We start from the raw sequence: 24,683 nt of genomic DNA on the forward strand, positions 1-24,683 counted from the left end.
GACGTACTAAAACGTAATCCATTGTAAATATGGATACTTTAAATGTAGTTAGATTGTCTCTCTTTGCGCAGAGTAACATTTTGATTGGGAAAAGTGTACTACCATAGATCGTTCTGTAATAATTGTCTTTTAAACAATGGACTACCTTCAAATTAAATGCTCTCAATTACAAAGTTTGTTTCCAATATATTAAATAGAAAGTAAAATTTGAAAAAAAATAAGACAAAACATCTATTTGAATTGTGTATCTACTAAATTTCAGATATGTTCTTCTGCCAAAAGCAATCAAACAAACAAATCTACGATATAATTGTCGGATTGTTCATATTGATTTTATGCTTGTTGCAACATATTTTAGAATTAAGAAGGAGGATCACTTTGCAAGTTATCAAATTTGCATGATATACAAATCTATTACTAAAACCCTTAACAACTTTATTTTAACAAAATGTATGAAAGACATCAAAAGTAATTTAATATATCTCTATTACCAAAGTCTATATGAACTGTAAATATACTTTTTATATAGACTTTTGTAATAAAATTAGCAACTATATTTAACTTTATTCAAAGATTTGAGTGTTCTTCTAATATAAACCATATATGTCTACGTGGTATGTTAAAGGGTACATCCCTATGTTTGAAAAGAAAAAAAGTTCGATGACGTAGATTCATTTGAGGCAATGAGACAACTGCCTCCCTCAATTTTTAAACGAGAAAAAATAGGAGGGAATAATGAACAATTTGCTTTTTTAAGGGTTCTTAACAATTTGGTTGACGCGACGTCGCGTTCGTTTTTCTCAGTATTCTGTTTTCTATATTGTGTTTTGTAAACTGTTGTTTGTTTTGGGTTGATTTTGGTAGATTGTCGTTTTTAGAAATGACATTGTCTGTTCGTTTCCGACGTACGAGTTTGATTATCCCGTTTGTTAGCTTACATGTTTTAAGACAAAAGACATTGTAGAGTAAATAGTTCAAGGTTTGTATGATCTTCCAGGGATTACAAGTCTTATCCTGATTTTTATGATAAGAAAGCAATGAATGAGATTGTTAAATTTGGTATGTGCCTTTTTGTGCTTCTTTGTTAAATATTTGTTTGTTGTATTGTTCTTAAGATTATAACATAATGTGGACTTATTATTGACATTGTTAGCCATTATGTTTGTTTGTCTTGTTCACGTATCGTTGACAATATAATGGAATTGGATACCAATTCAGGAATATGAAAGTTGTTATCCGAGCTTTTGACTTTGCCATTTGATTAGGGACTTTTCGTTTTGAATTTTCGACAGAGTTCAGTATTCTTGTGATTTTACTTTTTGCTTCTTTTAAAGACCTCAACCAAGGTAATGGTAATAAGTTATTTTGCACTACAATATTAAATGTTAAAAGCGTTTTGTAGAAGCTTGATGCATATGTGTTTAATAATAAGCCAACACTAATATATTTACTATGACTCTAGTTTATGCAACGTTTTACCGTTTTCTTACCATAAACAACACGATGGTTGTCACTAGTAAAACAGGTATTGCTTGCAATACTTGAAAACACGAATGATTGGTTCTCCGTGAGGTTAATTTTGTCCAAGTTTCAGTTTTCTCGGTTTGTAGACTTCTGTTAATCTTTGTTCCTTTTTGGTTTATGTATGTTGTCTATTTTTGTCCGACTCATAGTCTTTCGCCCCTCTTTTAAATGTATCATGGTGTCTACGGTCTATGGTTTCACACGTAATGAGCACTGCTTCTGTGTGTTCATATTGCGTTAACTGATATTGCATATCCTTTGTTTAAAAAAAAAACAAATGCTTTTTTTTAGTTATGAAGATGTCAGAATAATCATATACATACGCCATGTACGTTACGAGAGAATGTGGATGTTAAATATGATTCCTCGTATAGGGAGAGTATCTCAATAGATCTGTCATCAAAACAACTATAACAATTCCTAAGTATTCAATAGTTCCGTTCCATATGTAGATATATTCAACATGAACTATTTAACCTTTGGAATGTAATCTAATTTGTCCCTCACATTGTTTTCATTTTGCAGGACATGTCTATCGGATTCAATGTTAGTTTTTTATCGACCTGGACATATATGATATATCTGCAATCAATCAATCTCTTATTCAGTATATTTCACTAAAACTTTTGCGATACGGATTTTGATCTTGGACAATGAAAGACTAAGCAGCATCGAAGACACTTTACTCCATCGTCACAAATAATTTTACGTACTAGAAACTAGCGTCAAGCTAAGCCACTAAAGCTGTCAAAATCCTCCTGCATTAAAACATTTTATTTCAGGAGACTATAATCACAAGCAATACAAACAATGTATATGCTTTATAAAATATTTCTAGAACACGTTGATAAAAGATCATTCTCTAATTTTTGTGCTATTTTCATATTTCCTGGCCGGTGTGAGAAAAATATTTATCTTCACTAGTAAAAAATGATTGGTTGAAATTTAATTGTGAAGTTAAATTTTCTTGTTTTCTTCTAAATTTTCTTATTGTGACGTCATGAAAAAAGGGACCATGTCTGATGACGTCACATCAAAAGTACACAAGTTTCCTCAAATTTTTGAAATGTCGGTTTGCTGTTTCATAGACATATAATCACAAAATATACTTATAGTCCTATTTAGCAATGCTCTGTTCGAAACACTAACTTGGGTCGTTTGAATATTCCAATTTTATTAAACTGATAAATTTAAACTGAAATTAAAAATAAATTGAGTCTCATTTTTCAACATCGATTCGCCGTGTCTCTTTCACTTTAATGTGATATCTTAGTACCCTGCGTTATGAATAAGATGTCCTGTCTAGGTTTGTCATCATCTAATGTTTACTTACAGACGTTGGGGGTTTCAGGTTGAATAAACTTTCAAAATGTTAATATTTTAAAATTTTGACCCATTTAAGATTGAATGATCATTGATTATTTTCATTTGCTAACAATTGCTTGGTTTGTTGATGCTTGATGACAAGCAATACATATTGCATGTGCTTAAACATTTAAGTTTATTATACAATGCTTATCAAAGGACCTACAATTTTGAAAGTGTTAATTATTTCAGGTTCAAAAGCTATTTTCCCACAGAAGGATGATTTCGATGAGAGAGTTTCTAAAGCAGTAAATATATGGAAAAGTCTGCAAATATTCCCATGTACAAAGTTTTAATCAATCATTTTAGGAGTTATTGTCCCACAATGTTTGGTTTTTTCTAGTAGATAGAAAGAAAAGTAAAAATGATATAGCAATACATGTACACGATCTACATACAGAGATCTTAGTTCTAAATTGTTTTCTAGTCTTCAATGATTGAAGTCCACATAAATCCAGGTGAGAGAATGGGGGTTCGGCGGTGCTGGTTTGGGGTAAAACAACACAGAATGCTGACAGATCAAAATGGAAGAATGACAATTTATGAAACGATTTTTAATAACTTACCGTGGAGCATTTGTACAACAATTGATTCGTTTTTAAGAAGTTATTTCTTTTTACGACACCTTCTGAATCAGTTCTTCATACAAGCAAAATAACCGTGTATGATCGAAACGAAACAATATAGGAAATACCAATTTCCGTTCAAGAATTTATTCTCCCATCTTTTGATGATAAGAAATACCAACTTCTTAACGATGGGAAATACAAATTTCTTCAACCTCGTACTAATATAGTGGGCAATTTGCAAGTAGACACTTTAAAGCCTACTTGAAATGTTAAACAAAAAGTAATAGAAAAGATGAAATAGAACAAGTAGTATTTAATGATTTAGAAAATGTGTTCTGACTTAAAAATGGTGTTACTTTAACTTCCTTATATACAAGCGTCAGTACAGAATACACAAACTGCACATATTATGTCAATAATATGGCTCCGATTTCGAACCATATAATCGGTGTATGAATTGACATCCACCTTTAAAATCTATTTACATCTCAGATATCATTCGTGTTTCAAAAAAAGAACTAAAAAGTTCAAACAGTCCATATATCTGAATGTCTCGGATATCAACAATTCATAGTTGTGTATTTTCTTTTCGTATTCAGTCATTAATATACAAATTGTCCATTCGGAACTCTTCTACCAGTTACTGTAAAATCCGGATGCTTTGTCACCACGACCTCTTTTAACCGGAAGTTGTGTCTGTTTCAGCAAAAAGGATCTCAATTCACTGTTTCCCGAATCACTAATTTTACCAAATCTGCAAAATTAAATTTGATACTTATATGAAATACTTTATTCCTTTAAGGAATAATTGTAATATTTATTCTGTCTATGAAGAAATAACATCAAAAATGTGGAGCACACCGAATATTTTAAAGTGTAAACCACATTTTTGATGTTATTTCGAAGTCAGAAAAAACTACTACAGTCATTCCTTATAATTTATTTTTTAAAGCGGAGTAAATCATGAAAAAACGTTGATAACGTCACGTTCACATGACAAAATTATGTCTATGAGCTGGTAAACAAAACAACGTCAGCCAATCAGACGACGCGTTACATCCAAAATTAAATTATTGTAAAGTAGAGTCTGCTTGTTCCTACATTATTGTTTTTCGCTTAAATGTATGAGTCTGCTACTAACCGTAATTAAATTAAACGTCCCCTCACTTCAAATTGAATGTCTTTACTTTGAGGGCCTCAATGGAAATTAGACTAATTCTAATTGAGTTACACTCTTTCAATAAAGAATTTATTATTTAAAGTTCAACAACTGCCAATACATAACAATTTCAATGGTATTTTTTAAACATAGTATAATATTTGTAATTGTTCACTTACAGGCGTTTTTCATAGACGTGTATTTTGAGTTTTGAGTCTCATTGATATACGAATGTTTATTTTTTTATTTAATGAATTTTTCTTTCTTTTTTTCTGTTTTCTTTTGTCGTGGTGTTCTCTGATTTTCTTTGAGTACCTTGAATTTTTACTGCCCCCCCCCCCCTCCCCCTTCCCCCTTGTGTATGAAGTCCGTCTTTTTGCAAATGACAAAAAAGGAAAAAAAGAGATCTAAAAAATCATGTCCAATTATGTCAAACTAAATACTTGACAATATAGGGAAGTTTTTAACGACCTTGTCTGGATACACAGCACTTGCACAGTCGGTGATACTTGACAATTTACAGATTTTAGTGTTTTATAGAAAATATCTATCGTATAAAATCTCGCGTGATTATAACTTTATGCCTCCGTGAGTTTATTTAAGATAATGAATTGAACGCGAGGTGATATTTTTGATTCGGAATCAACAAGGCGTAGACATTAAATTTAATTGAATATTTGCCTGTTTTGTTTTGAGGGTAGCACTAGGTTTAAAAAGTTACTTGTCCATAGAAAATCAGAATAAAAGGCAACTTAATCGACCCAAGTTATTTAACATGATAATTAACAAAGATAAATTGATTTTATTTTTTTAAGTTCCTGCAGTTGTTCCCAGCATTTAAGCAATAATCGAGTTTTCGCGTTTTTTGGTATGATATTTTTCCCCGTTTTTCCTTGTAAAATTGATTTTTCATATTTTTAATCATGCAAAAATTGATTTGTATAAATATTTTAAATGTATATAACCAAGTGCATTCTACATCAAGTGTGAATATGCCATCGAATATTATAATTTTAGAATAAGATTCCATTCAACAACGCAACAATGTGAGAAGCTCGTTTCAAAATGAAAATAAACATTAAAGTATTTAACCATGTTAAAATCTCATGCACCTTGGCTAATAGTTATCAAAGGTACCAGGATTATAATTTAGTACGCCAGACTCGCGTTTCGTCTACATGAGACTCATTAGTGACGCTCATATCAAAATAGTTATAAAGCCAAACAACAAGTATAAACTTGAATAGCATTGAGGATCCACATTTCCAAAAAAAATGTGCCTAATAAGGCTAAGGTAATCTTTGCCTAGGATAAGAAAATCCTTAGTTTTTCGAAAAATTCAAAGTTTTGTAAATAGGTAATTTATATCAAAAATAAATAACCACATAATTGATATTAATGCCAACACCGATGTGCTGACTACTGGGCTGGTGATACCCTCGGGACAAACTTATAAATAAAATTGAGAATGGAAATGGAAAATTTTTCAAAGGGACAGCAACCCGACCATAGAACAGACAACAACAGGAGGTCACCAAAAGGTATTCAATGCAGCGAGAAATTCCCGCACCCGGATGCGTCCTTCAACTGGCCCCTAAACAAATATATATACTAGTTCAGTGATAATGAACGCCATACTAACCTCCAAATTGTAAACAAGAAACTAAAATTAAAAATAATACAAGACCAATATTTTTTTAAGCGGTATAGTGCCAATGAGACAACTCTCCATCGAAATAACAATCTATAAATTCAAAGTAAATCATTATAGGCCAAGCTATGGCCTTCCACACGGAGCCTTGGCTCACACCGAACAGCAAGCTATAAAGTGCCCCAAAAATTACTAATGTAAAACCATTCAAACGGGAAAAGCAACGGTCTAATCTATATAAAAACATATGGAATACTTGTTTACATGAAAGACGTCTTCCCTCCGCGTGGGGTTTTTAGTCTTGTAAAATAAAAAAAAAGCGTTAATCATGTACCAATTTCATTATTTGGTATCTTATAATTCCTTTGGCTCATGCCCAGACACATATATAATTACGGCTATACAAATTCAAACATAGCTACGATAAATTATGTCGAGACATCCACAAAGATTGATAAATGTTTCATCTGAAGTAATCTGTTCAAAAACAAAACTTTTGATCAACTTTTCAATTTGTCCAGTGATACAAGCAGTACAGTTATATCACAGAAGATGATAAAAACTGCCCATTTACGCCAATAAACTGGTAAGGGGGCGTCGAAAAACTGTGTGGAGAACGTTATCAAACTAGGTGGAGTACGTTAATGAATTGTGTGATGTATGCCACCAATAAGGCTACTACTACCTAATGACACAAATACAATGTAACCCATGAACATTCGGAGGTGAACATGTTTTTTTTAAACACCTTTGTCTAGTCAAGCCCGTAACTGTATTTAGTTTGAATAAGATCCGAAACTGTCTAAGAGCTGTCATATTATCTTAATAAAAAACACACATAAGAAAACAAATTAAGAAATGACATAAAACAAACAGTTTCAAGGTTTCTAAATTGGGACAAAAATCGACATTTATATGTTGTAAGGTTATGCTATTTTATAAAGATCTCAATCCTGCGATTACAAATTCAATCTCGTCAAAACACAACCCAGAAATTTGAAGAGCAAAATGAGTATTTTATATAGTTTTAATTAAATCATGAGCCTGAACAGTGGTTGTTGTTGTCTGTCATGTTTGTTTTTCGTACACTGTTTGCCATAAATTAGGTCCCTAGTTTTATTTGAATTGTTAAACATTTTGTTTTGTCGGAACCTTTATTAGCAGACTATACGGTACGGGTTTTTGCTCGTTGTTGCCAATATGGTTGGAAACAGAAATGCTTAAGTGACATCTACCTTATTTGGACTATAGTTTTCTATTTGGCATAATTATGTCTTTATTTTTTTTTTATTTTTCCCGTTTGTACGTACATATAGCGTGTACATCATATATACATCACTTGATTTTATAAACTCCCGTAGATATGTTTTAATTGGACCCAGGTTAATAGATTCCCAGTCATTGTTAAGTCCCTAGTCAGCAGCACGTAAAATTAACCAACAATTTCCTTACGTTTTTATTGCATGTTTATCCACCATGTTTACTGATGCATTGATAAAGCAATCAGATTGATAAGCGAGCGATTAATCAAAGACTACGAGACAATTTCCCTTGCGAAAAAGTCATGTAATTTATATATCATTTAATCTTAAAGGAAACAGATAAAAACTCGCTATTAAAACATTAACGGGTTCGGTCTCAATTACTTATTTTGGTGTTGTCATAGTTTGATAGAACGTGAGGGGCTATCATGCATTAATAGTCGCTAACAACAATGCTTGTTATTGTCTCTATATAAGATGTGTGTGGTCTATTAAATGCAGACAATTACAAAATGATGCAATTTGAAATTTAAAAAAAAACATTTTTTAAGATTGCATGCTGCTTGTTATGTATGCGGCATGTGTGTTTGTCCCCAATCTGACTATGCACTGTAGATATAAGAAAGTATATAATATTTCGAAATATACAATGGAAACAGCCGAAACGGATGTCCGGGATTTTAGAGAGCGGAATAATTTTCTCGTATGTTCTTAATAAAAGAGGTCCTGTAGTCCAAAACTGAGGTTTGATTGGAAGGCTTAGCGATTTTAAACCTCTTTAATCCAACAAATTATGTATTTGCCTGTCATAAGTTATGAACCTGAACTACATTGTTTATTACTGTTTGTATGCTTGGTTCGTTTTTCGTTCATTGTTTTGTCATTTATTTGGTGTGTTGGGCTTTGGGTTTTGCCGTTTGATTGGGGGAACTCTGCATTGATTTTTTATAGGAGTTCGGTATTTTTGATATTCTCCTTTTTTCTAGTGTTTTGAACTTTTTTAAATATTCATCACATTCTTTTGTGAACGCTTTACAAATATTATCCATAATGCATTAGAATTAACGAACTATCATGACTTACTTGTCTTCATTCACATTACTATAAATTGCGTCTAATAAACTCGATGATAAATCTGAAAACAGAAATCAAAAGAGTTTTACAAAATTTTACATAAAAAGAATATTTAAAGGAAATTACAAATCAAAATGAGAAAGACAGTTTACAGATCTCAATGCAAAAAGAAACAATTCCTCAAACATTGTTGTTAAAACAAAGGCAAACAAATTCGTCTTAGTTTAGTTTAAACATATTTATGTATAGTGGATTCAGAAACAAGTTATTGCAAGTTATATTAATCCCTTTCAATTTGAGGGTGCGAGTGCTGTTTTGTAGCGGCATTGGGTCAGTCATGTATCGTCCCCTTCTGACGGACTATCATCGTTTCCTAAAGACCATACTGGCAAATGGTGTCAAGGGAGAGCGAGAATTCAGACTTTCAAATTCTAATTGATACAGTTATACACATAAAGTAGGGTTAAACCAGTTTCGCGTGTACAAACCTTGCAATGTATCTATCTAAGCCACATTTCGTCAAAGAAAAAAACACACAATAAAAAAACCTGAAAATTTCAGCTACACAGATGATGAAAAAGAAAAAAAAAGACAGCATGGACATAATTTGGAAACAGAGACAACAGTTGCTTGTCATTACAGGAAGCTAGGTAAGGTAGCCCAAAATGTGTGTGGAATACTGCCAATAATGGGGGTTGGAATCAACCAGATCTCATATGTTAACTAGACTGGTAAACTTGAGTACAGGCAATGCTTATGCATTCCAGAGTAACTCAGTAAGACTGAATCAAATTATGTCAAATTTAGATTTTTTGGCAACAAAACTGAAATTTAAATTTTACTTCTTATTCTAACTTTCTAATTAACATGCCTAAATCATCACGATTATCTGACTGTAATAAACGTCTTGGATATCACTGTTGATAAAATCATATAATGTTATTTTGTGTCTCTCTAATCAAATACTTATATGCTGTTTTTCGTCTCTCTCTCTCTCTCTCTCTCTCTCTCTCTCTCTCTCTCTCTCTCTCATCTAATTCTGTCATGTGTTTTAGTTTTTTTCTCTCTCTCTCTCTTATCAAATACTTTCAACATAAGCCCTGAGCGATTTTTGATTTTAGATTAATTATAAGTGAATTAGATATCGATTATTGGAATAATTTTGTTATTTAACGGAAGCTGAAAATTAAACAAATTAAGCCCTTCAACTAAAAGGTAAAATAGAATGTCTACAGTGATTTTAATTGACACTTAAATAAGAGCAATATTTTGTTTGGACGTTTCGACTTTGTCTTTTTAAAACTTAAAATCGATGTTGTTAAAATAAGCAATATCTATTTTTTGTAATAGATAATGAAAACGTTTCCTGCTTTTTAATAGATTTATTAGGACAAAATAAAATACAAATTTGCTGGAATGACATCAGTTATCCGGAACAAAGGCGCGATCAATTCTTGTAAAAAAAATAATAAATATTGTGCTGTTATGAAATTAACGTCATAACCGTTCCGGTAGATAGTCCAATACATCATTTTTTGTAGCCTCATGTTTTCAATATTAGTATAATAACTTTTATAATATTCATAGTAAATTTTGACTAACCACCCACGCTTCCGCTAACAACAATTAATTCTACAGGCGTTAGCTATTGTATTGGAAGAAGTCTTGGAGTTTCAAGTCATACGAAACTTTGAATAACTAATTAAGTAAAGTTTTATTTAATGCGAAAATTATTTAAAGAAAGCGTTGAGTACTCTATAAATACGAAATTGTGGTCTGTTGCAAGGAAAATAGCTGCTATATATTATATATAGCGTACATGATTTGACAGTATAGATATACCATTCATAATCCGCCAATGTTTTTTACAATCAGTTAAACAGGGGATTTGTCTATGGAAAATGTACTGCTGTTCCAGGTTAGGGGAAGGTTAGGACCCATCAAGCATTGTTAACCCCGCCACATGATTGTTTTGGCTGTCACACGTCAGCAGCGTGTTGGACAGTGGATGTCATTGGTTCATATTTGTCGTATGTTTTTTCGTTAAAAAAATATTAAAAAGCCGTTTTCTCAATTGAACTGTTTTATATTTACGGTATAGTTTTTTCTCATTGTTGAAGATTGTACTGTTGCCTATAATTGCTTTCATCTTCTCCAATTGAACTTTGGTGGATGGTTGTCTCATTGCATTCAGAAACAGTTTTTCTGAACAAATTTAGAATCAATCAATAATTCATTACAAACACCAATGCAAACCCTCTATCCCTTAGAAAACTGGATGGTGCAAAATAACTTTTTAAACGTTTTTCCTATGATCAAAAATGTGTTTAATATCTGTTGTACGTTGCAGATTGCTCGTAAAGGAGTAAGTTCGATAAGGAGTATATTTGGCCCCTATTATAAAATTGAATGATACAATATGAAATATGTTTTACGTTGTCTTAAAGACATGTGAGAAAGTAAAATTGAATATTTGTGTCAAAGTTTTATTTCAAAGCGTTGATTTCTACATCCAAAATTGGTCGAAATAAGCGATTTTTGCAAAATTTGACAAAATTGGTCGGATTTCAACCACATTTTGGACAAGAAAACATAGAGCAATGGCGTCGACAAACTAAATATGCAAGTTAAACATGTAAAAGGCATTACAAACATTGTGTTCAAAGATCTTCTTTGTCAACGTATGCGCTCTATGTTTCCTGTCCAATAATCAATGCAATATTCACCAATTTTCATTGATTTTTCTTGGAAAATAAAAATGAGCACTGTTTGTGACGTCATCAGTAGAACGCAAGAAGGTAAATTTTCAACAAAAAGCCTTATTTCCTATTTAGTGAATGTATTAGCTATGATTCATTGTGATATTAGTCAATAAATAAAAGATTGAAATTTTAGGTAAAAATGAGGGCCATTTTAGGGCCTTATCGAACATAGTATTACTCCTTATTAGAATTAAAACGCATACACGTGCACTAATTAATGATTAATTTTAGAAGGCCCATTTATCGATTTGATAGTAACTATTACTAAAAAAAAATCAAACATATTTTCATGGACTATTTTGTACCAATGGGCACCCGCGGAGTATTTCTATTTATAAACTACAAAAGAATTCGGACATAATCTAATATGACCTTTGATCATAAAAATTAAAAAAAAAAAAAAGCAACAACTAAAAACAAGAAAACAAAAGGTTACGTATTTACACTATTCGTGTCGAATGAAAGTAAGGGCTACTTTATATGCAATATCAATTAATTAGCAATTACTGATTTAATTATAAAACCAATTTCTCTCTGATCTTTGAATTTCTTGTTCATACATGCAAGAAACCTATGATGTAAAATAGCTTTAAACACAGGTACATTTAACCACATTTAAGACTTCAGAAAAAGGTCAAATAGTCCTTGAAAGTTCATACTTCTTTCGCTCTTCTTGTGTTTTCTGGTAATTGGGCTAATTGATAATAAAAATATCCTTGAATGATTGATATGCGTTAAACGTTATTTTTCAGGAGTTTTTAATGTGTTTTTGCACTTGATCTACCCGTTACAACTATATGAAGCCCGAAAGGTTATATGTTAAATTTGTACACGAAAAGGCAACTAAAAGCATCTATAAACACTTGTTTCGAAATCGTAGTAAGTCTTTTAAAATACAAATTTATGTAAAACGACGTGATGAAATAAAGCAATTACAAAAAAAAAATGTATTTGTACCGAAGCAGTCTTGGTTTGTGACAAGCAAAGGCACATGTACGTCATGCACCAACATTAATGGTAATTATGTAGAAAAAAATGGTGGTTCAAATACATGAATGATTGCAGGTGCGACAACTATCCACCTGAGACCGAATGATGCAGATCTTCGCACATGGCATCAATAAAGAACAAAATCCACATATCACAAAGCAGGTTGTAGCCGACATGACAAAATTCAAACAATTCAAACGAAAATAAAACAACGAGATAATTTATGCAGAAAACAATAAACCAAAACCAAATATGATACACAACAACATACGACAACCACTGAATTAAAGGCTTATGACTTGGGATTGACAGTTTTAGATTGTGGTGTCGTTAAACATGGAGAGTTGTGTAACAGAACAACATAAGAACAGTAAAAAAAGGCCTGACTCATCGGATAGATAACAAACACAATGAAAATCCCAGGTTCATACTTGTAAGTCATAATAACTTGAGGAATTTTAAGATATATATTGGTAGTAAATTGTACTTACTTTGTAAACATGCATCCCGAACTGAGCCGTCATCTTCTATACACAAGGCGGAAACCAGATTTATATAAACCGAGTCTGGTATGGATCGTCTGTGTAAGGACTTTGATACTGTAAATGAGAGAAAGCAAAATGAACATTTCTAAAAAGATACGAAGTGCTTAGGTCGCGTTACCATACATTACATCAATGTGTGGCAATATTTATACCAGCATCGTAAAGCAAATCAACTATTTAAAGACAGTATCTTTGATTCTATGCAAAAACATTTACAACGCGTCTAAAACTACCAACGCTTTATTATTTGCACCATATATTTATAAAAGAGGGGTAAAAAGATACAAGAGAAACAATCAAACGCATAGATAAAAAAACCTGGCAACGCCATGGCTAAAAAAGAAAAGGTCAAACAGACAAATAATATAGTACACAAGACACAACTACAGACTGTGCAACACGAACCCCATATAAGTTGACAACTTACTCGAACAAAGAACATAACAGACTGTGGATTGGTGACTTCTACCGGTTAGGTTATTCCCACAGCCATTAGCCAATCATTGATAAGTATTGCTCATTTAAGCAAACATTGTTGTTTGTTTCCAATATTTATTAACTGATACTTTCTTACTTAAAGAATCAAACTAGTGTTGGAAGACTACGGAGCCCCTGAAGTGCCAAAGATGAAATAAAAAATATTTGTGCGCGCGACTTTAAATCTTGTGCGCACAACTTTAAATCTTGAGCGCACAACTTTTTAAAACTTGTGCGCACAATTTTTTTTTTAACCTGTGCGCACAACTTTTTTAATCTTGTGCGCACAATTTTTAAACTTGTGCGCACAATTTTAAATCTTGTGCGCACAACTTATTAAAACTTGTGCGCACAACTTATTTTTACTTGTTCGCACAACTTTAAAACTTGTGCGCACAACTTTAAATCTTGTGCGCACAACTTTTATTCTTGTGTACACAACTTTTGTAATCTTGTGCGCACAACTTTAAAAACTTGTGCGCATAACTTTTTTAAACTTGTGCGCACAATTTTTTCAAACACCTTTAAATTTGAACGCACAATGTTTATAGTAGACTTGAACGTGCGACTGTTTAAACTGTCCACAAAACTATAAGTAATATATGTCTATAAACTTGCTTTTATTTTCTTATAAATCAAGCAAGGATGGACCTGACTTTTACGTGTATTATTTTGTGAATAAATCATAAGGATATATATACTGCATTGTCTTGCATTGTAGCCTACTCGACTGTTATCAGATGGACCATGTGAGCTAGTGTCATCAATAAGCCCCAGTCATGTTTTGATAATCAATGCCCAGTGATCTTTGGGTACCAGCATTTATGAGGACAAAGCTTAGACAAGTGATCAATATACAAACGCTTTAAAAATATACTCTAGAAATTAGAATTAACAATGATAATGCAGTCATATCTTAAATGAAGCACATGTAAAATATATAGGTCTTGCACAAGGTCATGTTTCTCTCATTGGCAACCAAACCCCATCTTCTTTATATCTAATTGGAGTAAATATGGATCTATCCGATACTAAGTCAATGTTTGCCTGCTTTTATTTCATCGTTGAAAATATCTAGATCTGGTAAACATCGAGTGCACAACAAACACAACTTCATATTTCGAAGAAATGTGTATTAGGGAATTATAACGACAATGTAACATGATAAAATATTTAGTTGTTGTGTGCATGTGTTTTATACTTTGATGGTATGTTTATATGTCTGTAACAAAGTTGATCCTTATCGCCCCTACTCCTCTACACAGATGTAGATATATCGAGTCCTTGTGTAGGGGGTGGGATGAAAGTAAACTCATTGTTGTGCTTTGGTAATCCCATACAAATGAAATTTTATATTGTGTAGTCATTAAACCATTCCCTTCTGTAATGGAATCATATCATACCAATGAAATAACGCAACTAAATAATCATTAAAAACGACACATTGTGATCAGTAAATAAGCCTCAAAACGCTCTGGTAATCATGCAATCAAAAACCCTAACATATATATAGTTTTAAAAAGTTGTGCGCACAAGTTCAAAAAAGTTGTGCGAACAAGATTTAAAGTTGTGCGCACAAGATTAAAAAAGTTGTGCGCACAAGATTTAAAGTTGTGCACACAAGATTAAAAGTTGTGCGCACAAGATTAAAAGTTGTGCGCACAAGTTTAAAAGTTGTGCGCACAAGATTTAAAGTCGCGCGTACAAATATTTTAAATTTCATCTTTGGCACTTAAGGGGCTCCGTAGAAGACTCCTGTAGTAAAATTGAAATTCTGATAATTTACTCATTTGAAATTCAAGTGCGTTAAAAAAAACCTTTACAATTTACTCCCTCTAACAGGAAATACCAACCTTTACGCTTAGACTGTCGTTCATAAATGTCATGCAAATAATTGTGCATTGATAATTGATAACCAGTAAATCTAAGGGAAGTAATTAAATACTAAATACCAGCCACTATCTCTTACATTGTTCAATACATTGTGAATAAAAATACGAAAATGGTAATTACATGCACATTTGATAATTTTTGAACGAAAGAAATTAAACTTTTAAAAGCTTTTCTCTTTTTTAAATTCTTTTGATAACCATTGCATACTTTTATGACTTGTAGAATGTGCTGGCAAAATTAACTGTTTAAGGCAAAGAATGCGGAAGCGGGCGGGTCTTAAGATTTTTACGAACTTTTTATACAGTCTGAACTTGTCAAATTGCTTCGGATTGTCGTAAAAGTGATATGTTTGGCATTCTGAAATCCAAAGTTACAATTATATGCAGTTCAACGAGTTCTAATAGCATGAAGAATTTCATAAAAATCTGAAAAAAATGTCCAATAAGCAGGTCTATATAGTGAGGAAGTCCAATTAGCAGGTCTATATAGCGAGGAAGTCCAATTAGCAGGTCTATATAGTGAGGAAATAAAGTATTCCAGGTATTAACCATGCACTCTTAAGTGAGTTTCTCTTTCAAACGAATAACAGCAAAAAAATACTGCCACTTTCGTTCGGTTTTGTCACAAAGTACCCGTAGCATATAGTGGTAATTTTATCTAAATGTTTCGAGCAATAACAAAAAAGTTTTATACTACAAAATAGTATACTAGTACAACAAATGATTGACAAAATGATAGTAAACTGGTATGCATTGCATTTATCATTATCATTGTTCGCGCAATTGAAGGCCACACATAACTTTTACGGCATAAGAAAAACCCCTTTAGCAATGAACTTCAGAAGTAATACTTCCACCCTAATTAATCATTATCAAATAAACGTTTTTTCACACAAAAAATTATCTTTGTTCCAAATAACAAAATGTTTGGCTTGAATACATTGTTATCTTGTCCAGTACGACAGTGAACATTTCACATGACATTTCATTGTATATAAGATAGTAACCATCACCGGAAGTAAACCAATCAAATTTTAACTCCTTTTCCCCCTTCTGACAGCCTTAAGTAACCATTGATGACCCATGTTTCCAAAATATTTCATAAAAAAAAACACCAAATAAAAAGAAATAGTGCTTTGAAACACCCAATACATATTTCTGTCTCAGAATTTGCTTCTGTAATGAAATGCAAGATTAATTTCCAACAAGTTGCAAATTCAAAGGAATAGTTGTTGCGACATTTTTTCGTATAAAACGGGATGTACATGTCAAAATTTGAAAAGGATGGTAGAATAGTTTTCAATTTATTACACGGAAATGAGTTAACATGCCATTTCCAGATAATCAAGAATCATAAATTGTTGCACGGATACAACGGGTGTCGTACCCGTATTACATTCCGAATCAATGGCAGGATTTCCGTCGGAAAACGCGGTTAAAAACCAAAGGAAATAATTTCTACTGCAAGTCTCAACAAACATTTTTCTCACGAACAGATACATTCAAGAGGTTTAACAAGTTGACGCTACGGTTAAAATTAGATTAGAGTTATATGTCAATGACACAACAATAAAATCATGCTACATGTAACAGCCCCGCACCTAACACCACATATCCCATCAGGTGGTCAATATACGCACGGCAATAGTACATGTCCATGCAGATACATAAGTCAACATTTTTCTCGGTCACAAACTGGACCATAAATATTTGTTTGAAATATAATTCAAATAATATAATTGCATTCTAACACTTTCTAATTACTGGATAAATTATTGATAAAATATTATGAAACTATATTTGATTTTTAAAGTGTTTAACTAACATAAAAGTAGTGATCAGCTTTCCAATTAGAATTTACATCAAATCTCCGGTTCCCTCTTCAAGAGAAATGTAAACATTACTGCCCTTTTATTGGATATAAATATTTGTAACAAATCTGGCCATGTTTGTTTAGTTTATGAAGGACTGTAAATAAACTGAGGTTTGCCATTTCTTAACCAATCAATAAAGCCGTAACAAAACCTCTTTCATTCATGATATTAATCAATCATGGTCTTTTGTTTATAAACTTGAGAAACATTAGAATAACGTTTAAATAAGATTTCTGTTGAAACAATTCCAATATTGGTTTTAGTTAAGAGTGTATTGCATTGCTTGTATGTACAAAATGAAGTGATTTATAAAAACTAAGAATTAAATACTAGGAGGAATTAAAATGGTTTGTCTTTAAGAAGACAGATAAAATGAAAAATGATTATAAATACACCTATTTTGAATGGAAACCTAGACATTTATATGAATATCCTCTGAATACCCTCCAAGAATCGAAAACAACAACTGCATTCAAATTAAAAATACACAAGTTTCAGAAAAGTATGGAGTGCTTTTCAACATTATGTAAAAAAAGTAAAATCACAAACATACTGAAAAATTCAAAAAGAAAAGTCCCCAATAAAATGGCAAAATCAAAAGCTCAAACACAGCAAACGAATGGATAACAACTATCATATTCCTTAATTTTCAATAGTTTTTAATTTGTTTTGTTTTTTGATTTATGGTTAAAATGTAATTAATGACGATATGATATGAACATTACGATTGGACAACTTGCTAGGTAATATTTTTGGTGGATTTTGCAAAGGGGATTCGTAATATTACTGAAATTTATAAATTATTAAAAACCCCATAATTCACATCAACAAATTGAGACAAGATAAAAAATAAAAAGACGTGTTATGGGTGCCAATAAGACAACTGGCCTCCAGAGACCATATGACGTGGAATCAACTATAATAGGTCACCGAACGGTTCAAGGTTTGTTTTGTATGAATGAACTATCTCTATCACTTAATACCCATTTGCTTCATTGAATTCCTTTAAAACCTAGCGCGTTCATTCATGCAAATCTCGAACTTTATTAATTCGTATAAATTATATATGACAGCGTTTGATCTGTATGTTTGGGGATTAGTTCTAGAAAATCGAGGAGAAATTGAAGTCGCCATTTAACTTATTATATATGGCATGGTAAATCGTGACATATAAAGGGTGAATCACGAGATGTAGTTATATGCATATGTTGAACTACATGGCACAACTACTTGTAGGTTTAGTACTTAAAACATGCTCTCGGGAACAGTTAAGGTGGTACATAACACTACAGGGAGATAACTCTAAAAATCACCTAAACGTTTGAATCACATTCTTTTGAAGTGGTGTTTTACCGATAAAATGTGCAGTTGAATTTTTTTGAAATGTTTATATTTTTGTCAAAGAGGCCAAAATAAAATGTTTTGTCAAAATTTTATGAAAATTAAACGAGCCAAACCAATGTATTCACGGTGTTTGACACTGGCAGACAAAACGTGTTGAAAGCGATGTGTTTTGTCTCCAACAAAAAATCCATGACAGCATGTATAATTAATTAATAGCCGTATTTGAATATGAAAAGGGACCACGCATGTCCTAATTGATTATACGAGTTAACCAATTCGTCGTTCGGACACGGAGTGGTCTTTTTTAGTTCGGTCGCAAGTAGTGATTTCGAGTCAAATGTGAATTATCAGAATTAATCACAAGGGGAAATTCTTATATTTCATGATCATCTATATAAAGATTACAGTTATAGAATGATCTTTATAGTTTTATAATTTGGCTGTTAAAATGTTGATCATGTTTAAATATTTAATGAGCAACGTCACATCGTTACACAACAGAAAGTGCTTACGTCAACGCTTTTACATCCACATGAAACAGCTTTCAATTGTGTGTATTTGATAAAAAAAAATGCCAACTAATTCCGCTACCCTTGAATATATATCCAAACTGCATATTTCATATTGAATTTAAGGAAATAAAAGAAGCCCGATTTATCATTTTTTCAGTTTCTGCATTCGCAATTAAAAAGTATGATTAGGCAATTAAAAGTCAAATTTGACTTATCATTTCTCGATATTGATCTAAATCACCCGTTTCTACGGTAAGATTTTACGAGTTTGCTGTCCGTAATTATTAAACACTATTGCTCCGTACTTATGCATGACCAATTGGACCATCAATATGTATAATATTCTATATTCTGTAACCCCCATTCTAGACCCTCACATATAGATGACTTAGGAACTTAGTTAATAATAATTTGGACTAGCCCCATCTTATCTGATTAATAATTGGAAGGTAAATTTACAATGATGTAGCATACACATATAAATTTCAATATAGGTGAACGGGACATTTTCTGTTCGTTAGCCACCTTTTCTTGGAATAAATCAAGAGAAACATTACTTTCTCCTTAATTGCATGCCTCAGAACCTAGGGCAAAGTATACGTCTAAATGTAGGTCATTCGCATGTTCTATTCTATACGTGAACCAGACATTCCATCAAAAACAACAATCAATTAAATATTAAAATAGAAATAGTTTCATTTTTTTAAACGAACGTGGTGGAGTATACTTTACTCGAGTTTCATTTATATAGATCTTCAATCATAATATTATATTTCAATGGCTTTTTCGCGGTATATTATACAAAAATAAACTTACATGGGGGTGTTTTATAAACAAATATCTGTCCTACAGCCATCTCTTTCCTGGAAGAAACCCGAGAGAAACATTGTTTATTCCTACTTCACTTGTCCTCCGAGCTAAAATAGGTTCATTCTCATTTATCCAACTTTTTAAAATTATAGGTAGTACAGGTAAAAAAAAGTTGGATAGATGAGATCAAAGGTAATCAAGAACAAATGGTTTTTCAATTAGAGTTTGGGTTGAAAATTCAGGTGAAAAATAAGACTGAAAATTACACCCAGATTAAATTTTCGGTAGAATTATTTAGCATAGAATGTTAAAATGTGCAACTGACATTTAGTTAATGTAACGCAAATTATTAGAAAGTAGTTTTAAGTTTTAAATCGTTGATTAAAATGTGAATTGGATAGAAAAATATCAGTTGCACTTTTATGAAATTCTGAGCTTTGTTAAGCTTCGTCTCTGTTCAAAATTCCCTATAATGGAAATATATTTTTCTCTTCCAAAAACTGATTTAAATGTAAAAAAATCAAGTTCTAAGTTTACCATCTGAATACTTTACCAATTCAGTGTTCCACAAGTCTATAAAATATGTTTTTTTTTCTTTCCATATTATAAAGCTTTGAAGCTATTGATTTTTGGTAATGGTAAATACATATGATTGATGTCGGGGATCATTTCAAGAATTGACTTCATAAAGCCATAATAAAATACCAAGTTTTTTACAAAAGTGATAATTTTCTTTTTTTTTTTTTTTTTTTTTTAAATATTTCACAGTGGTATCTTACCATAGCTTTGTTTAAACTTTTAGTTTAGACTTTTTATACAGTTCATTCTGAGCATATACAAATGACCCTGATGCACTAAAGTGCAAACCAAGATATTCATAATTATTAACATTATCAATCAACATATTTTCATAAGTATTTTTTTTACAAATGTGTCTGCCTGCTTTGTTGAATATCAGAACCTTTGTTTTGGTGGGATTTACACTTAATCACCAAGTTTTACAATAATATAATAACATAAAGGAACAAATTTACTGTCAAATTTTAGAAAGACACCTTATTATTACTAATCAAACAACACAATAATTAACAAAAATAAAAAGTTGGCTAAATGAAAATACCTTATTTTAAAAAGTTGGATAAATGAGAAGACAGTCACCCTAAATTATAGGGCACTTTAATAGAAGAGATGAAGATCAATTACACGTTTTATTTTACGATATATCGTCTGGAATCATGCACGTATGGTCTAAATACTCATATGGTCCGGAACACACACATATTACCTTCAATTAGGGTAGAGCGAAGCCGTCCATAGCTTTTTAGAAAGCTAAAACTTGTTCACGTTTATTTTCGTATGAAGTGAAAGTGAATCACAAAGGTTCCTGGTTCGATTGACGTTCGATCCGCGGTGAAAATCTCCCTTGACACCATTTGCGAATATGGATTTAGAAACAATGATAGTCCGTCGGAAGGGGACGATAAATAGCTGACTCGTGTTAAGAGAGCCATATCTCTTGCACGTAAAGGACACCTTTTTAGATTTTGAAAAAGTGCAGGCTAATATCACTACAAGGCAGCACTCGCACCAGAAAAGTGGAAAGGGATTAATAAAGTTGTAATAACTTGCAGTAAATCTTGGTACTGTTGATGGTATTGTAATACGTATACGTGTTTGTTATATACAAATCGGGTTTTAATTACCATTAGAAAACAAATTCAACCACATAACACCACATAATACGATTTTATGGTTTAATTGAAAAATAATTATAAGTTTACGGGACATTGATATGTAAAAGGTGAACTTTTACTTTTGCACCCTCGTGACTGGTCCTCATAGCTATTAATGAACCAACCAACACACATGAAATATAAAACAAGGAAAATGAGACCATTTCTATTCCATTTCTGTAAATGCCAAACACTAAATATGGTGTTGAAAATAAAAATTGCATTATTCAATAATAATCATCATGGCTTAAATTGTAAATTTATCTTTAGTAGTAAAATATGAACTAGAGTTATTCTCTGAATTTGTTACTAACAATTTACTTAAACTTGATCAAAGTGTAACGGGTTATTAAATTCAATTGTACAGAATTCAAGTTATGTACTTAAATTCAGATATTACGGTGCTCTGTAATATTAAGTTTTAAATTAATTTGGTCATTAGTGGGATTTAAAAGACTCTATTTTTATTGGTGGTTACTGAACCATAAAATCTGATGACATAATTTTAATTGAAATTTTAGGCCCAAAAAAACAGTCAGCAGGAAGTAGAAAATCTTAATACATTGTAAATCTTAAATAAAAAAAAATATCAAACTTAACATAATTGTAAGGGAACATTTAGAGCTATTTCAACCTCTGTTGTACTTTATCTAACATATATGATGCGTTTTGTGATAAAAGGACGTTAATTTTGTGTGTCTGAACAGAATCGGCTATACTGCAAGAAGTCAATGACACATGGCGAACACGTGTTTGGAATCCTTTCTGTCGTTTAACTTTTATAAATTCATATATTTGACAATCATGTTTATTAGTTTGAGGCTCCTTTTAACATGAAAGTAATAAAAAGTAAGTACATCAAATTCTTCGTATCGACTACACACCAGAGTCTTTAAATATGCTCAAAGAACTGAAAACTAAAAACAGAAACAATTTACGGACTTCAAGATGTCGATGATTAAAAGACTGCTAAAAGGAAATATTTGTAATTGCATTTTCATTTTGATAAAAATCGACCCAGTCAACCATAAATGTTGATTTTTATCATTTTAAATAACCGAGTTGATCTTTTTGAGAAATGTCAATTTTAAATATCGATAAGAATCGATAGACTGGATGAAGATGTCATCGTTTTGTAAATTGACTACGTTAATCTCAACGCCAGGTAAACTGTTACCGTTAATTAAGTCTTGTTACACGGTAATTACCTTCAGATCGATTTCTGACATTTTTATTCATGTCTTTTCCGTCATTTTCCATTAATTACATTGATGATGACACGCGCTACATTGTTAACTATTGCTAATAAACAAATGCGGTCTAAAACAGATATAACCATTAAATAAATTGACTGATACTGTTTTATTTTAAGGAATATAACTGTTAACTTGTAAGACCATGTTTTGATGAAGATGTTTCAAATTCCGCTTCATTTTTACAGGAATTTGTAAAAAAAATTAAAACGACTAAAATCACGATTTGTCAGGTTTTTTTTTCTTCAAGAAAACCAGTTCGTAAATGTTATAGACAAATCCTTCATTTCTGTCATCATTTCAAAGGAATTTTATTACTGACTTGTTTACATGTTTTCTAATTAAATTCACAATGAACAAAAAACAAAACCTAAACAAACACAAATTTGACTTAATAGCAATCACACAATACCACCTGATAAAAACGGGACCTTCAAACTCATCAGTCGAAAAAAAACGACAACATTGATATGGCAAATAAACACAAAACGACAAAAAGTAATCCCGCCTGAAACCTAGGGTGTTATTGTGTTCTCTGAAAGTGTAAGCAGATCCTTTATTGTATTTGTATTAAAATACACCAACCAAAAGAAATTTCCTACACTATACAAACATGGTACAATGTTAGACACTAATTTACGTTGTTTACCCATACAGGTGTCTCGATAATAATGCAAAGCACTGAATCGTACCGGAGTTCAAAATTGTATAAATAAATCCGCCACAATCTTCAAATTTCCTTAACAATGTATGACTAATGATGCTACTGATTTGGAAAATTCTTAAAAATGCATTAAAAGTATGTAGGTACACAATAAATGACTTTCCAGTGATTTTGTAGTTTTACCTGCAATATTTGCATGCGAGAACACTTTCGTGTTGACACAAAACAAATGATTCTACATTAGGACAAATCCCCGTTTTATGAGCTGATTTATTTGGCGTATACATGTCCTGAACTGATACAGTAACAGGCGCTCCAAGCATTGTGTCTTATTAAACTATTAAAGCAGATTGCAATATGTGTTCTATTGTCCCAAAGCGACACGATTTCAATGGAAGAACTTTTTTATACAATTATATAGCTAACTTATGTGTTATTGTAAACAATTCAATTAAAGAAATAAACGTTGTCCTAGACTGTAGGAGGCTCAATAAGGTCGTTTCAACTTTTAAAAGAATGGCTTTCCTTAACTTGTCTGACTAGTGGAAAAAGAACTGTTTACCTATCTCGAGCTGTGTTGTTTAGGTAGTGTTTGTTGGTTGTTATTTGTGTACCCCATTACTAAAGTATATTAGTTGTTAATTGTATAACATGTACCATGGTACTGTGCCCTCGATTTTTTTTGATTTTTTTATTTCCTCTCTGACATTTTCTTAATTTGTTCATTAAATAAAACTTATCGTGATATTTAACTGGATTGACTAGATGTACTTTAGTTTAGTTATGTGTCCCAAGACATCTGTACCATTATACACACAAAGTATAAATCCTGCTGTGTATCGTATATTACTTAACTCGGTCGGTTTGTTTGTAAACAGTAAGATGAGTTTTTTTCTGTAAATAACCATTTGCCATCAAATGTCAAGGTAAACATAGTAAATGATTCCGTTATTGTGGACAATACATTTAAAGATATGATCACATGAAAATTTACACAAAGACGTATAGGGCATTAAATCATCACTTTATTGCACCACTAATGATCCAAATCACTACAATGTTTTGAATACACGATCCATATCAGTAGAACGCTTTGAATAAAAATAAATGAAATAAAAAATTTCCAACAGTTTCTTTGTTAGAAATTACCATGTTGCTTCCACTGTCTACACGGGACATCCTACAAACAATGATTGAAAAGAGTAGAACTACCGTCATAAAAG

General features: G+C 31.7%; 1 protein-coding gene across 1 annotated transcript in view; it reads right to left on the reverse strand.

Moving 5' to 3' along the window:
- Positions 1-3,756: 3,756 nt before the first annotated feature.
- LOC143051044 (uncharacterized) overlaps positions 3,757-24,683 on the reverse strand; it is a 28,887-nt gene continuing 7,960 nt past the window's right edge. Inside the window, exons 2-4 of the mRNA XM_076224103.1 lie at positions 12,848-12,955; positions 8,614-8,665; positions 3,757-4,212 (exon numbers count right to left, since the gene is read on the reverse strand). Of these exons, the coding sequence (XP_076080218.1) occupies positions 4,092-4,212; positions 8,614-8,665; positions 12,848-12,955 (281 nt within the window). The 3' untranslated portion in view covers positions 3,757-4,091. The remainder of the gene's footprint in view (positions 4,213-8,613; positions 8,666-12,847; positions 12,956-24,683) is intronic.

The sequence above is a fragment of the Mytilus galloprovincialis genome, chromosome 11 (assembly GCF_965363235.1).
Source record: "Mytilus galloprovincialis chromosome 11, xbMytGall1.hap1.1, whole genome shotgun sequence".
NCBI classification, from domain to species: Eukaryota; Metazoa; Mollusca; class Bivalvia; order Mytilida; family Mytilidae; genus Mytilus; species Mytilus galloprovincialis.